The 17,791-nt window shown below is 41.2% G+C and overlaps 1 protein-coding gene across 1 annotated transcript; it reads left to right on the plus strand.

The window, feature by feature from the left end:
• Nucleotides 1-3,641: 3,641 nt before the first annotated feature.
• LOC134181734 (jerky protein homolog-like) lies at nt 3,642-5,459 on the plus strand. Its single transcript, XM_062649003.1, has one exon. The coding sequence runs from the start codon at nt 3,777-3,779 to the stop codon at nt 5,457-5,459; it is 1,683 nt and encodes a 560-aa protein (XP_062504987.1). The 5' UTR covers nt 3,642-3,776.
• Nucleotides 5,460-17,791: the final 12,332 nt, after the last annotated feature.

The raw sequence follows: 17,791 nt of genomic DNA on the forward strand, positions 1-17,791 counted from the left end.
GGTGAATTCGATTAGCAGTTGCAGCACTAGAACTGAGGGTGTGTCGCAACTGTAGGCACTGACAGAACCCGAACTAAATTGAAAGAAAAATCTGCTTCGGAACTGCCAACCGAAGCAATGTCCACGCCTACCGAGAACTGCAAATGGAACCGGATATATGCTTCTTGTAAAACCAACCATAAATGAATTAGAATAAAGACACTCCCAAGACCTTTAAGGGTTTCTGACTGCCGTGACCCTCGTCTGGAGTCGTAACTGCTCGCTCTAAACCCTTATCTAAAGTGCAATTTTTTACAGAGTCTGATATGTTAATTAATTCCTTTGATGAGCAGTAAGGCCAAGCTGTATAATTATTTGCTCCCCATCATAGTAGTTCAAAGACGTGTAAATCGTTTGATGTATTAAAATATTCACTCGCTTGCCTCAGGTTCGGTTTTTAGAGGTTTTCCCAAATCCAATAAGTAGTAGACACATAGTCATCACCGCACACACATGGCATTCACAAACTGACGTACACGTCCATTCTGCTTGATAGGGTGTTAAGTAATTATTGAAGTGGTGAATACCACCTGCATGTATAGTCATCGTTGACTTGCGAAAACGCAGTCGTTTCTCACCTTAATCGCTTACATGAAATCACTGCAGTTGTTTCCTTGTCCGTCTGTGATACAGACCACAGGGAACCCACACGTACTTCCTCTGGTCACCGTCGTACGTGGACACGGAACCGCTAGACAGAACATACCTGTACATTATTATATCTTCAAACAGAGATGGTATTGTTTGTTTTCAGACCAACAACCTGAAATTTTTACTGCCCACTAGTATACAACTCCGAGACGAGTTAATGGCCAACTTTTAACTTGACTCGCAGATTAGAAAGTTTTCGAGCGCTAGAACTGATACACTGCCACTGCGACGCCGAACTGTTACTAATATGAAGTGTATACGGAAGCCGTGCAAAGAATGCTTTCAGACACGTACGTACTATGCAATCGAAACCTATAAAAAGATTTCATAAACATGTATAGAAGTCAAAGGTTTTTTTAACATTTCCCTTTCGTGAATGACTATGAGAACCGACAAAAATCTCATGCATGAACCAATTTTGCCCTTTACCTGTAGACGCAAACCGTATCGTCTAAATAGAAACCAGAATGTTGCGTTTGTGACTCTGTATCAGTCCAGATACTGTTTGTCTTCTTAGGCAGGAAAAGTAAGCCCGTCTTCCCTCCACGTACATTGCACATCTTTCTCTCAAAATCCAGCACCTCTAGGTGCTGTCCAAAATTGTCGCTGACGCCTGAGCTGTTTCTCTAATTGCCACACATAGGGATTCATCCACATAACCTTGCTGTGCAAAACAGAAGGAGGCAACAATTTCCTAGGAAACCCGGTCTTCACAGATGTATGTCGGAAACCATAGCGAAGAGCACCTGCAAGACACGTCATGCTTTCTAATTAGAATTTCTAGCTCATCGCGGTTTCTATTCGCTGGCTCTCAGCGAAATTTTTTTTCGATTGGAGAAGGCGGATATCAGCAGCACGTATGGCACGCGTCCCTCAGCGTCAGGAGTCTTCCTCTCTCGGCTGCACACTGAAGTCCTGCACCGTACCTTCTTCTATCGGGCCCAGTGTTTCTGGAACTCGCTCCCTTCCTCATCGAGAACGACTTCAAATAGATTAGTGTTTAGATATCGTCTAAGGAACTATATCTGTATGCTTGATTAGATTTAGTGTAATTAATAGAATAAATAGTTTCTTGTAAGCACGGTTCCCGGAAGATCGGCCATGTGTCGAGGGATTGCAGTCCTAAATATAGTCTCAATCCATCAATCAATCAATCAAAGATAGGTATTGTATGATGGTATTTCAGCTCGCGGTACGCCACACGAGAACAACAGGAAAACGATAAACCAGCGCTTACTATCTCTGCTTGTCGGCATCATGGCACAACGTCACAAAAAAATGAACCAATGGCAAAGTCTCAGTAGGTCAAAAACACTAGAATGAGTGTTGCAGAAGTACGCGAAGGTGACAACAGCGACAATATCACCTTACCACACTAAAGAAACGCCCACGCAACGTAGGTATGTACATCAACGTTTAGACCTGGTTCACAATATTGACGCCGACGTCGACGTCGACGTCGTCAATAGAAATGAATCCTATTCCAGCGTGGACGTCGGCGTCAACATCAAAGCATGCCACCGACGTCAAGGCGGTTTCTTTGAAGTTTGACACTCAACTGAGCGTCAGCGTCATATTGTGAACCAGGCTTTACGTAAACGTGGGAGTCAACACCACGTTCACCTTTACACTGACGTTCACGTTAAGTCTAGATAACGTCATGAGAAAAGCAAGTGTGACCGCCCTAACTCAAACGTCGCCGCCAATCCTGACGTAGTGTGACCGGGGCTTAACTAAGCTCAACTAAATCTACATATCTAGAAAGCCTACAACACCTTGCTTCATCAATCGTGGTGTAATCCACTTACTATGTAAAACGTGCGTCCTGCAAGATACCATACAACAGTCCTGCGTCGTATCTGATTTTTAGCTAATCAAGGCATCGAATATCACTACGTCGTCTTCCCACCTTTCTTGAATCAATCATTTATTGTTCAGCTGTTGAGTGAACATCATAGAAAGACGTCATTAAAAAGGTGCGCGGTTTTGACTTTACGTATTAGACTGAAATAATCATTTCTAGAAATTTGGTACTTCTAAGACAGAACATTGGATAATTGATTGCCTGAATCGAATAATAGAACGCAGATTCGGATAATTGAACGCAAAATACTATAGTTGTCTTCAATTTTTCGTTCACGCTTCAATCGTGTCACTCGTTTACTCATATATACACGCAACAATTGTCTCGTAGTCACGTGATAATGGTGCGTAGCAATAATTTCTGTTAAAGTAAAGCGCGGAAAATCAAAAAACAGACTTTTCTCTTCTATTATCTTTTTCTTTCCATTCTGTTTGTCACGCATCAGTTTCCTGTGCTCTTTAGTCGCGTAAGGGAGTAAAATCGAAAGTCGGTTCACTTTTCTCGCCAAGAATTACAATTGAGTCGACTTGTGACAATTGCTGACGTACGCATATAAATAAATATATAAATACTAGTAAATGCTCGGTTAGAATTGTGTTTTGCGAGCGATGGTGTTTTGTCTTTACCTATTCGCGTAAAAATGGTTGCGTTACGTAGAAATATTTTGTCAAACAAACGCCGGAATTCAGGAAACAGACTTTTAGATGCTCTTCTATAATATTGTGCGTTCAATTATCCGAACTCGGCGTTCAATTATTCGATTCAGGCGTTCAATTATCCGCTCCTTACGGCTGTTGTGCAATATCATGAAAAACTGAATAACTTACAAGTCTGTGGATGTACTGTACTGTCATTCAGGTCACCATATAGCAGCCAATGCTATGGTATGTTGTTTGAAATAAAATGCCAATTAGCTAAAGGCATATATAAGGTATACCAACAAGTGTCCACAACACAATGACTGATACCACCAACTAAAATTGCACTACGTCACGCCTATAATTATCTAGCGCGCGCCCTTATAATCTAGCGTGCGCATAGCAAAGTACAGTAGAGCCTCGCTAATCCGAACCTCGTTAATCCGAACCCTCGCTAATCCGAATGTCCCTAACTGCTTGACCTCGAGTTTCCAGAGAGCATTTAGAATTCCGAGGCCTTGTGCAAACGTCCTTTGATATCCGGGAAATAACAAACATCTGATCATATCCGGGTACACGTTCTCATGTCGTCAGACAAAGATATAACAAAGAAGACAAAACGGGCTCACAAGACTCTAACAATAGAGCAGAAGGTAGCAATACTGGATGAACTGGGAAGTGCCTCCTATTCTGTGCTGTGTGAACGATATGGAATCGGTCGAAGCACCATTAGCGATATCAAGAGGAAAGAGTCTGAACTGAGGCAATACGAAAGGAAGCTAACCGAAATGGGAACGAGTCGACTTGCCAAAACAATGAAGCTTTCTACTTACGAGGAGCTGGAGAGGGCTGTTTTCATGTGGTTTCGGCAGACGCGCGAGAAAGGCATTCCTGTATCAGGCCCACTACTACAAGCAAAGGCCTTGCAGCTTCACGAGAAATTAAAGGAGTCTTCTCAAGAAGAGGATTTCGGCAACTTTGTTGCCTCGTCTGGTTGGCTTTGGAGATTTTGTAAGCGTCATTGCATTAGACAGCTGGCCTTACAAGGAGAAAAGCTGTCTGCCGATAAACCAGCTGCTGATCAGTTTGTGTTACGTTTCCAAGCTTTTGTCAAGGATAGTGATTACAGCACTGAACAAATATTCAACTGTGACGAGTCAGGTTTGTACCATAAGCTGCTGCCTCAGAAAACGCTTGCTGGTCACTTTGAGAGGTCTGCTGATGGGCGCAAGACTCAAAAGGACCGTGTTACCATCAGTGCCTGCTCAAACGCGTCTGGTAGCATAAAACTACCCTTGGTCTTGATAGGTAAATCCAAGAATCCTCGTTGTTTCAAAAACGTCAATCGTGATCACTTGCCAGTGAGTTACTACAACCAGTCTAATGCTTGGGTGAACACAGGAATATTTTCTGACTGGTTCCATCATAAGTTTGTTCCTGTAGTGCAGGAAACGTTAAGGGAAAAGGGTTTGGATGATAAAGCTGTCCTTCTGCTTGACAACTGTTCTGCTCATCCGAATGAAGAAGACCTGATATCAGCAGATGGCAAAGTGATCGCAAAGTTCCTTCCACCGAATGTCACTTCGTTAATTCAACCCATGGATCAAGGTGTGCTAGTATCCATTAAACGCCGATACAGGAAAAAGATGCTTCAAGATCTTATTCTTCAAAATGATAGAGGTGTGTCAATCATTGACTTTGTTTGTGGAATCAACATGATGGAAATTTCTGATAAAGTTTCCGCTAGTTGGGATGAAATTACACCTAGAACAATTCGATTGTCTTGGAGAAAGATTCTACCCATTTATCCTGACGAAGGCAGTCAGGAACCTGCTGGCATCACAGAATCAGGAGAGTCATTTGAAGAGCCTTCTTCTAATTTGACCCCTCTCTTCTCTGCTTTGGGTTATGAAATGACTTCAACAGAAATTGAGGAGTGGTTAATGGTAGACAATTTGGATCCTGGTTACACTCATTTGGATGATGATGAAATTGTCACTGAAGTCTTGGCTCACGGTCGTGATGAAGAGACTGCTGCAGATGAAGATGAAATGCAAAGTTCTGATCATGATTCAAGCACAAACCAGTCTGGCATCTCTCATGACAGTGCATTTCAAATGCTCTCTGATTGTTTGACATGGTTTCGGGAACAGACAGAAGCAACTCAATACAGCTTGAGTGTTCTTCGGAGCCTACGTGACCTTGCAGCTAAAAAGAGACTAAGCACTCTTGAACAGGCGCGGGTGACGGACTACTTTGAGAAATGAGTTGCTTTTGCTTGTTGTTGGGTTACCTACTTAGTTAGTTGCGTTGCAAGAATTCTTGTCCCTGCGTAGGCATGTAATTGTTGACATATGTATGCGCAAACGGTCTGGATTGTCAAGGCTATGTCTGGGTCTCCAAGGCTTCGTATTTTGATAATCCGAACAAATTCAGTAATCCGAACAGGTAAGAACGGAGTCTGGTACAGAGCTATTCGGATTAGCGAGGCTCTACTGTACTATTATTTGCAACTGTAGCAACAGTATAAAAGTAAAAATAACAATTCTGACACATATAAAATGTACATAAATTGCTCATTTGAATGACACAACTTTTGTAACTACCTCTAACTGTTTCAATATTTGCTTTGTCTCCCTGTTTATTTTACCTCTAATTTGCATAACAATCCAATCAAGTTGATTGACTATTTGAAAAAATATTGGTATGAAAATGCTAAACAAATACAAAGTATTTTCAGCAGTGACTTTACACTTTCAAATATATACACATATATACACCTAAACCAACACTAAAAAACAACAAACTTTTACTATATACAAATCGTGAAACATAACATAGATCACCTACTACAACAATATATAAATAGAAATATACAACAATATATAAATAGAAATATACAACAACATATAAATAGAAATATACAACACTGTATAAATAGAAATATATACAATATATACAGTCAATTCCTAGTGTGGTAAATATACCATATACAGCCACTTTTCAGTCATTCTGAGTATGGTACCTCTCCGTATGATACAGTCTAAAACAATGTCGGTCAGCAGATGCCACACAGAGGGGGACGTTGCATTCTTGGCAGCGATACCTGGTCCTTGTGTTGTTCCTGCCTTCAGATACACAAACAATGCAACGTACTAACCCCTCTGCTATAACCGGCATGTGTGAGCTATACCGAGGGTTTGGCATCTGTTCTAGTTGTTGTTGTATTTGTTGTTGCTGTTGTTGTATTAGTAGTTGTTGTTGGTGCATCTGTTGTCGTTGCATCTGTTGTTGTTTTTCTTGTTGTAATTGTGCAAGGTGTTGTTGCATCTGTTGTTGTTGTTGTTGTTGCATCTTTTGTTGTTGCATTTGCTGTACATGATGTTGTTGTTGTATTTGTTGTTGTGCATCTGCGAGTTGTTGTTGCATCTGTTCTTGTTGTTGTTGCATCTGTTGTTGTTGTTGTATGAGTTGTTGTTCTTGTGTGTGCACTCTTTGTTGTTGTAGTTGTGATAGTAATTGTAATTGCTGGATTTGCAGTTGTTGTTCTTCTTCTTCTTCTTGTCGTCTCCGTTGTTGTGGTGTCAGTGCGGGAACCTGTATCATTCGTTTTGTTAAAAAACAATATTGAGCTAACGGTTCCCTAATGTCAATTCCTGCCAACCCTTGAATAAGCTCACACCTGAAGTCTTTCTGCGCATACTGCCCTTTCCTCTGGAGACGTTCATCTTGAGAATATTGTTTTTGAAGGGCAGTAAACATGATGAAGCTGTTGAGAATAGCTAAGTCAATCATGTGCAGAAAGATCTTCTTCCAGTACTTGAGGCTCATATGCAATACTTCATAATACTTTATCATTTGATCTGACTTGTCTACGCCTCCCATGTGGGCGTTGTAGTCGCAAATAGCCTCAGGTCTGAGAATACGGATCCTGTGGTGCCCATCATACTTTGCACGATCCTTGGTGAATCTTTCGCAGAGAGCATGATGGTGTCCAGAATGAAGAGTGCTCATAAGTGTTACCACGTTACGGTCCACCCATTGAATGGTACAGAGTGGACCGTCACGTTCATAACGAAATGAACCTAAACAAAACTGTAATTGTATTTGCTAATAAACACATATGCTATAGTTACCTCGTGACAATTTTAAGAACAGATGAATGTTCTTCAAATCGGCAGGAACACCCTTCCTGTTTTTCTGGACTGTACCACAGGCCATTGTACGCCGGTCATAGAGCTCCTTGAACAGAGGTCCTGATGTATAGAATTGATCAGTGTACACAGTGTACCCCTGATCAAGGAGAGGATCCATCATACGCATGACTGTACGATGGATCACACTTGTGTCATCTGTTGACTGAAGTGTTGTCTTCCGTCGTTTTCGAGCTGAGCCAGCTGATGGTGTTGTGGTTGCAGCTGCTGTTGTTGCTGCTTGTGATGTTGTTGTTCCCGCTGTCGCCGCCACTGATGATTGACGCTCCTTGCCCGTGTAAATATCGAAGTTGTATGTGTAGCCAGAAAAAGAATCGCATACACAATACAACTTCACACCCCACTTGACGGGTTTGTTTTTGATGTATTGCCTAATAATAGCAAGATCATATTCAGTAATTGTTCAGCTTATATTTTGGAAAACTTTACATACCTAAAAGCAAAACGGCCTTTGGCTTTCACTATGCGCTCGTCAAGTGAGACACGAGCTTGAGGCTGACCATATTCTAGACAATTTCTTCGTAATTCGTTATATACGGTGCGTACTTTCCTCAATGGGTCAGCCTCTCGGTCCTTATCAGTACGAGGATTTTCCATCTGTAGGACCGATAGGATCGCGTCAAAACGGTCGCGAGACATGAACCTTCTGGCCCACAACCCGTAAAAGGGAAAAGTTGTGAGCCAGTAATCTGAGAGCTCAGGAACCTACAGATACAAAGAATCAAAAATAATACACTAAATATTTTGTTATAGTATACCTTGACAAGTCCCATGTATATCAAGAGCCCAATCAGCGAGTTCATCTCGTCAACCGTCACTGGTCGAAAACTACCCTCCCCTCGCCGTCCTCCAGATTTGCCTCTATAACTCTTTTACAGTTATCTTCACCGTTGATGTTACTGTTTCTACAGAATATTATGCCATGAAGACAAATGCAGAGAAAAGACATCAATCACATACGTTCTGATAATCTCCATCATGTTGTCGGTGAAAAACAATTGAAAGAATCCTACAGCAGTGGTAGGATACGGTTGAGGAGGGTAGAATCCAGCAGGCATTCGTGGTGCAAATTGTGGTAATTGCCGTTGGTAATCATCAACAGGTGGAACATGGCACAAATGCTCAACAGGCAGTGCATCAGTGCGTCGATCAAGACAGGCAGCTGGCTCAGGCTCAGAGTCAGATGACTCAGACGAGGAAGCTGGTGAATGACGTTGTTGAGTTGCTCGACGACGAGCTGGCTGTTGGCGAGCTGGCTGTTGACGAGGTTGAGGTGGTGGTTGCTGATGGGGAAGAGTTGACATTGATGACACAGAAACAGCAGTGACTGAGGAAGAGGGAGCTGAATGGGAAGTAGGGGGTGAATTGGCAGGTAGAGAAGTACCAGGAAGTGATAAATGAGGATCTGGTGATGAAGGAGAATGATTGTGAGGTGAAGGAGGGCTAATACAAATATAAGATATTAGAATCTGTGTGCATGAGTGCAATATATTGCATCTGTAATCACAAGGTACAGGTACACAGCCATAGCAACCGCACCACAACAGGTCCGTTGCTATGTGCGTTGCTATGGGCATAACTCAAATTCTTGCCAACTCCTAACATCAAAACTTGGAAAACACTTACTGAAACGTAAAAACTAAACAGCGCATAGCAAAAAACCAAACGAATAGACATCAAACTGTTTTACATACCGATGTCTACCACAACATACGGGTACACAGCCATAGTAACCGAACACTCATGCGTTGCTATGCGCATAACTCAAATTCTTCCCAACGGCTAACGCCCAAACTTGCAAAACAGGTACTAGAAACGTTACTGAACAACGTATCGCAAAAAACGAGATGATTAGACATCAAAACGTTATACTTACAGCGTAGCGTCATCGCTGTCTTCCTCGACGGGTAGCGCTTCTTCGTTGCCCGTCGCGTTATCGTCGGACGACGATATCGAAGCCATCGACACATCATCGCCATCGCCAACCTCGTCATCAGTTGTTTGCAGCTGAAAATAGGAAGCCAAATCGCCAACAGGCAGCGAAGCCCCAACTTGACATGAGCGCTGCGACATCCGGTCGAGCGAAAGTTATGACCAAGCCGCATGCGCCGTTAAAAATTTCCCCGTATGTGTAGACACGCCTCAAAGGTGTGTCTAACAGTGAAAAATATTTTGATTGCTATATCTAGCGATTACGAGAACGTAGACTCCTCAAAGTAGGTTCATTCGAAAGATAATTTAATAGCGAATCGTTTAGGCTATAATTTAAAAATATTGACGAAGGCAACTTTGCAGGAAACCGGAATAGCAAAGCCGGGTACTGACCGAAGGTGGAGACAAGGTACGCGCGTTACCGACGTCACTCCATGTGGTGACCTACGTACCCTCGACGTAATAACTGGTCAGGAATAGTAGGGTTAACGTAACTTAGTTAACTTAATTTAATAAATATTGTGTATACACACATATCATATGCTCATTTAAATTGTATAGTGTATATCTGTATAAATCTTTTGTAGTAGTTTTGAAATAGAATTTATCTGAGTACTTTGCAATTTTCTAATTGCATGCAGGTACCCGGTCAGTGGGTCATTCGGTCATTTCAAATTTCAAATTTTAAAATTTTGAATTTTTTGAAATTCAATTTTTAAATTTTTTGTGAATTGAAATTTTAAATTTTTAATTTAACGTTACCATTCTTTTAAAATTTGCGTTAAATTTTCAAATTGTAATTTTTTGAAAAAACAAAAAATTTGAAATTTTATTACTTCAAATTTGTAAATTTTTAGGTGCAATACATTAGAATTGCTTTGCCGACGAGAAAGCGGATGTAGTTGTATTTATGAACTGATGGCCGAATTTGAACTAAAAGAAATTGAACGCTCGTCCGTTCTTTCAAATAATTTGAGTACATCAGAAAAAGAAAATTGAAAGAACGAGTAACAGTGTACGCGGTAGGCAGTCCATTGGACGGCGTAGGGGTGCATTCCAACGCGTTATGATACGTTGATTCAATTAAACTAGGCGCGGTTTCTGCTAATCACATCAGCACGTTTCCTGTGCCGTGTTTCTCCACCTGTACGTACGCAGCTTCAGACAGTTGCTAATTCTTAGTAACTCGAAGTGCATGGTCGCTTCATTGCTGTAGATGTAGGAGTACGATTGGCCCAAATGCAGGTTGCACTTCATGTCTAGATTTGTACATCACATAGAACACTACCCGATAGCGAAAATAGAACCTCTACAACCTCATTCTGTGTCTCTCCTGTGCCGTGAGAACAGAACCCACACTGACTACAAGTGAATTACGAGACCAAATAGTAAAGGTGGACACGCACGCAGTGCTCATGGCAGGAGGGCATAAGAAACTTAAGTGTACTGTCCTGCTGACACGCCCCTCCCCTCGACGGTACCGCGTCTAACTCCTACATTTACGTATGTCGTACTGTACCGGCAGACTAGTCGCCAATTTAATACCAGCTAAAATTTACACAAGCAACGTACTGCATGATCGCGTGAATTACGTTTGTAACCTTTCTACAGAGTCTCTACTTAGCTAAGAATGCAACTAGAGATCCTCTAGTATTAGTATTAACATTAATTAGGGGTTTCCTCGTGTATCGTTGAAGGACGCCCCCACACTACACATAGAGCACACGCACACACGCACACACAATAAACCGAGTTTTGTGTCCAGGATATTGAGCGTAGTAAGGCAAAGGATTTATTTGCGATGAGCTAGTTGCTGTCTCCTTCCATTTTATCCAGGAGCAACTTGTCTTAGAATGCGTCCAATGCGTTTGTCACTAACTCTAAGTTCTCCTGCTTGAAGATACCCTTTCATCCTCTTTCTTCCGTACGCTGAACCAACCTACGTAGAGACGTGTAATAACGTCAAAAGTTTCCATCTGTTTAGTTAAACGAGTCTAGTAAGAAGAGAACATATTACTTCTCTAGCAGTTTGCCTGGACTACCAGCCTCGTGTCAATATCAGATAATGCAGAACGATAGTGAATGTTTTGCTCATGACAAATCGTCTAGCTGATCGTTCAGAAAAACCCTTGACTCCAGGATGTCTTTTTCGAGGTATATAACTTATGTTTGTTTGCGATAACCCAGCCTTCACCAATTCTTGAATTTCTCTCTCGTCCAACCGTGACTCAATTTGATACGATGTGCCTATACTGTACGTGCTGCTAGAATCCCCACGTTTGTCGCGTCTGCAAGGCTGTCCGAAAACTCGCGTATCTGCCTACGTAGCTACTAAAATTTATTTAGTCGGCGCTGTCAGCTCTCACGATCCAGGAGAATTTCCAAAGCACCATCGACCACCAACATGATTGTGCCCTCCACAACTTCGTGATGCTAGCGATCTTGCGGAACATGTGACAGCATTCTTTCAAAGCACGCTCTAAGAATCAACCCCTACCGTATGGTAAACGAATTCTTTGACTCGGATCCGTTGTCTATTGTGTGTGCGTGTGATCTATCTGTAGTGTGAGGGCGTCCTTCAACGAAACAGGAAGAAACCCCTAATTGATGTCGATACAGATACTAGAGAATCTCAAAGCGATTATGCAGTACGTTGCTTGTGTACAGTTAGTTGGTTGTGTCAGCAGGACGTGTCAGCAGGACGGTTGGGCGTGTCAGCAGGACGGTGTACACGTAAGATCTCTATACTCTCCAGCCATGAGCACTGCATGCGTGTTAGTCTGTCGGCCAACCCCCAAAAAGACGCTTCTTTATAAAGTTGCGTAGCCCCCAAGCCCGGTTAAGTTTTGATAACTCTAAAAGATAAAGCAGTATGACAAAACTCCAACTGCACTTGTTTGCCTCTCCATACCGGGGCCGTTAGGTAGCCGCACGTCAACAAAATTTAGGGCGTGGCACAGACGTCAGTACAGCGAGCTTGCTAACTCTGTAGTCGGCAGAGCACTCAAAACGGGTAAAAACGCACCATGCAAGCTACTGAGACATAATGCATACATTGTGAACCTGTTATCTCGCAGCATCAGCACAATAGCTTACGATATCCCACGTGATCACATGACACGCGATGACGAAACCTTTTGAGTTGTGCGTCAGTCAACTTTCCTAGAGACCAAAACTAAACCAGATGGCTCATTAGCAGTTTAAGTTCTATTACAGCAGCAGTAGAACAAACTGTAAGCAAACAGAAAGCCGTACAAATGCGAATTAAGCTGCCAACAAAAAGCCTAGATGTCCAGGCAAGCAGGCATCACGTAGAATGAAAGCGCTGCACAGCTACCTTGTTGTGGACTATGAAACGGTGTCTGTTGTTCTCCTACGAATGTAAATCAACGGTCTTTCTGTAGTACTCTTGCCCAACCTCAAGTCTCAGACACTTGGCCTCATAACCTCGTCGGTTTGTCATTTTGGCTGGCTTCAAAAGAGTCCAAAATATTTTCTGAACGTGTGGGAAACAAGTAACACGCCAGACAGACGATGACCAGCGTTTATTTGCGTAACCTCGTATAAAGAATTGTGATGCGGGCGTAATGACTACTTCCGGTACCGTGATCGAAGTCTAGACGATGTTATGTGGAGTGTATGACGTAAGGATGCTACACGTAGAAAGACGTAATCGTAACTGGACAATAAAGATTTAAGTGCTCAAAGTTCATTGCAAGGTCACTACATGTAAGATTTACTTCCAGATTGTGGTTTTAGTTAGATGATAGACGTCATCGTAACTGGACGATGACGACTTAAGTAAGTGCTAGAAATTCAAAGTCATACAAGTGCACTAAATGAAGATTCACTTCCAGACTAAATGAAAGTCGTCATCGTTATTGGACGATGAAGACCTAAGTGCAAAAAGTTCAAAGTAATACAAGCATTCACTTCCGGATTGTCTAGATGAACTTCCAGTTAGCAATATATAAGTAAGAGCTTTCGCTATTTACATTAGTTAATGTGTGAGCAAACTACTTGTTGTCTTCTTTCGACGAAGTGTTCTTACTCAGCTCTAATTAACTCAGTTTTCAACGGTATCAAAGGTAAAGTTGTCAACAGAACAGTTATATATACCAAACCGAACGTCAGAGATTTATTGTTGCATTATTGTTGACCTTGACAGATCTCAAATTCGAAATCATTTCGCAGTTTTGTTGTGCTGAAAGTAGTTCAATAATAGAGTCAGAGGATCCAGAGGCACCTCAAGAAATGGGCAGCACTGAAACAGTTGGTGGGACCAGAAGACTTGTCTCCCCAACCAATGTCAAACTATGTTTGTTTTGTCAACAGAGAAGAAAAAAAGTTCAAGGGAAACGACCGTCTTTAAGCAGAGTTACTACCTTTTCTGCATGTTCGGCTATTTCAAATGCAGCAGAAACCAGAAAAGACAGAAGAATTTTATTGGAGATGCAGCAAGGACCGGGTCAGCCCGATGGTATCGCCAAGGAGCTGTCTTATCATGAATTTTGCTACAGGAATTACACTCACCAGAAAACATTAGCCAACATGCTTGATTCTCAGATCTCTAGAAGATGTACAATACAGTACAGCATATGACAGAGTTTCAAATTCTTGCTGGTGAAGCAATACTTAGCGAAGATGAAGAAAGATTATTTGCAAGATGCCTGACTTGAGGTCGAAATTTGTAGACTTTCTAAAGCAGGAAGGTGTTGACACTCCAAATTACAAAATCAGCAAACTGAAGCGTCGTCTACAAAAGCACTTCGGCAATCGCATAGTATTCTTTGCAAATTCACAAAAACTGTAATAACGGAGTCGGAACTGGTTACGTCTGCTACTGTGCTCCAACTATTGAATGGACGACGAAGCCACCGGCACCTGTTGACGTTTTGAAACTGATCAGTTGCAGCTGTAAAACTGGGTGCAGCTCTAAGCGCTGCTCTTGCCAGCGAAGCTGCTTGTCATGTACAGATGTGTGCTAATGCGACAATTGCGAAAACCCTATTTCGTGTGAAGTTTTGCAGCCTGCTTCCACTATAGCATCTGCAAATGCGTTTGAAGCTGATAATTCTGATGCAAACTCTACTGATGAACATGATGAGTAAATGGCTCTTTACATTTCATTGGTTATTAATTAATTAAGTGTAGTTCCTAGATGAAATCATCAGTCCACTAGATAATGACTAAAAATGACTCTGAGCGATTTAGTACAGCCGTAAATTTAGGCACTTTATGTCAGTAACGCTTACGTCCTGCTCTTGATGGTCGTATGTTAATTATTGTACACTTGTACTAACGTCTAGAGAGTTAAGCCTGGTTCACAATATGACGCCGACGTTGAGTTGAGCGTCAAACTTCAAAGAAACCGCCTCGACGTCGGCGGCATCTTTTGATGTTGACGCCGACGTCGACGCTGGAATAGGATTCATTTCTATTGTTGACGTCGACGTCGACGTCGGCATCAATATTGTGCACCAGGCTTTAGTATTACAAGGTACGTGCCAGTTATCCGGGAGTTTGTCACGACTTGTGCGGTATTTACTGTCTTTCCGAACGCTCAGGGTCACGTTACTGTTGCAAGGCAGTCAAACGCAGCAGCACAAGTGTAACAACCATGTAGGAGTTTCCTTTCATCAACAGAACTGCTGGTAATGTGAGAAATACTATCTCGAGACCGCACTTCATTACCTCCAGCTCTAGAAAAGACAGCTGCACTGGTTTAAGCCTTTGCGTGATATAGCTAATGTCAATAGACCTTATGCATGGGACCACGTTGGTCTCTTACTCTCGGTTCGCCGTTGCTGCGAATTTTGCGTGGGCGTGGCCTTAGTCAATTTAGTCCTTCTTGTTACTCAGAAACGGCCCCGTTCCAAGACGGCAAACAATCGCAAATGCTCTCGCATGGTTTCTATTTGACGATTGCAACTACGGAAACTTCCCCGGGTATGGGGGGCTACGCAACTTGTCACTTTCTGGTGTTGGCCGACGGACTATGTCCACCTTTACTATTTGGTCTCGTAATTCACTTGTAGTCAGTGTGGGTTCTGTTCTCACGGCACAGGAGAGACACAGAATGAGGTTGTAGAGGTTCTATCTGCGCTATCGGGTAGTGTTCTATGTGATGTACAAAATCTAGACATGAAGTGCAACTTGCAGTTGGGCCAATCGTACTCCTACATGTACAGTAATGACGCGAACATGCACTTCGAGTTACTAAAATTAGTAACTGTCTGAAGCGGCGTACGTACAGCTGCAGAAACACGGTACAGGAAGGGTGTGGATGTAAGTAGGAGAAACCGCGCCTAGTTTAATTGAATCATCGTATCAGCACGCGTTGGAATGCACCCCTACGCCGTCCAATGGACTCCCTACTGCGTACACTGCTACTCGTTCTTTCAATTTCCTTTTTCTGATGTACTCAAATTATTTGAGAGAACGGACGAGCGTTCAATTTCTTTTATGTTCAAATCCGGCCATCAGTTCACATATACAACTACATTCGCTTTCTCGTCGGTAAAGCAATTTCTAATATACTGCACCTAAAAAATTTACAAATTTGTAATAATAAAATTTTATATTTTGATTTTTCCAAAAATGATAAATTTCACCTAACAACAAATGAAACGTATACATATATGTATATATATATATATATATATATATATATATATATATATATATATATATATATATATATATATATATATATACATATACATATATGTATACGTTTATATTAATATATATTATTATACATGAATATATATATATATATATATATATATATATATATATTGTACAGGCTCATACAACTTTCTTCCTATAAATATACAAAATAATTTTTAAAAAATGTGCACTGAAAAGAAGAGCAAAGTTATTGCTGTTAGAACATTTAAATAGAACTAGTAACAGATAATAAATATGTTACACACGCAATGTTAGTGTAAAGCCATCTTGATGTAGCAGTAATACAAGTACGAGAGATAGAAATAGGCAGTACTTTCAGTTTTCTCCATCTTTAATTTAGATAACATGTGCCAAACAGAAGTCATGTCAGCGGCTGGCTAGTAACAAATTGCCGCGCCTGCTTTTTATATTTGCTATCTGGAGATTTACAAAGAAAGAGACATGGAAGGGTTTAGCCAACTGTGTAATTCTTGGCGTTAAAATGAGCAGCAAAAATGTGCCTAATTTGTTTTAAGTTTATAGAATATTATCTATTTCATGCAGATTTCTGGAACAACTTCTATGTGCGTTGAAGTCTGCTCTTACCCACATTTCTGTGAAGGAAAGGTAGAAGTCGATGTTAGTATAACTGATTCCTCGTCTGAAACATCCCTCCAATGCAAAGGACAGACACGTGTACCTATAAAATATAGAGTCGTTAAACTCAAAATTATTGATGATGACCACAGTTTCCACCCATGTCAAGCTACAGTTGTAAAGGTAAAAAATACAATTGTAAAAGATTTCTATTAGTCATTCGGTTCACATTACTTTTAGGTTGCTGCTACAATCTGGTCTGGAAAGCCAACAGCTGCCAATATTAGCTTAGATGTCTCTTCGTATGCAAAGAACAAAGCATCATGCCAAGCAAAAAAACACGTTCATTAGGACTACTATACCAAATCACTGACAGCAAAGGAATAGCGACATTCTCTGTTTGTATGCCTTGCAGCGCGTTGAGTGTCCTGCTCTATGTAAGATCTATATCTTCTTCTTTCTTAAATAATTTGTATGTCTTACTCGTTCAAGCAAGTATGCTCATGTAGGCGTCTGTGGTGCCAGAAAATAACGAAACAAGACAGGATTCTACTGCATATAGTTACCGAAGTTATATCTATTCTCCGGAAAGAATTGTGTTGTCAAGTAACAAACAGAAACTGCAGGTAAATTGAATTGCAACGCATAACTGTTATTCATAATATACAAACACACTAATTTAAAATTTTTGCAGATTGGAGAATCAGCAAATATTACGGCTTCATTTTCTAATAAAGTTGTAGCTGACTATTACGTAAAATCAACAAAATATCCACAAAATAAGAACAGTTTACTAAATATTACCATCTAAAGGTTGTTCAAGGTGGACAGATTATTCACCACTTCCGTTGCTCATCAAAAAGCGATAGAAACACTCGCAACAAGCACAAGCAGTTGTGCAAAACGGGAGAAATTAGACGAACTTGCTATATCTCATTCGTTGTGACGTCATCTATGGCTCCCAAGTTTATGGTCATCGTTAACCACAAAGCTCTATCGGCTTCACAAATTGCTTTTAATGTCATTCAGAGCATTGACCCTGTGGTATTGAAATCTATTCTTGGCGTTCTGTTAGTATATGAGTGTCTGATTTGTAGATATTACTAGAATTCCAGCATAAACAAGTAGAACCTGGAGAGAAAACTAATCTGCTGATTAAAGCCCCTCCAATGTCATACGTGGGC

Source organism: Corticium candelabrum, chromosome 7 (assembly GCF_963422355.1).
Source record: "Corticium candelabrum chromosome 7, ooCorCand1.1, whole genome shotgun sequence".
NCBI lineage: Eukaryota > Metazoa > Porifera > Homoscleromorpha > Homosclerophorida > Plakinidae > Corticium > Corticium candelabrum.

Bases quoted from the DNA above. Each gene is read 5' to 3' on its own strand.
- LOC134181734 (XM_062649003.1), top strand. From the start codon at position 3,777: ATGTCGTCAGACAAAGATATAACAAAGAAGACAAAACGGGCTCACAAG.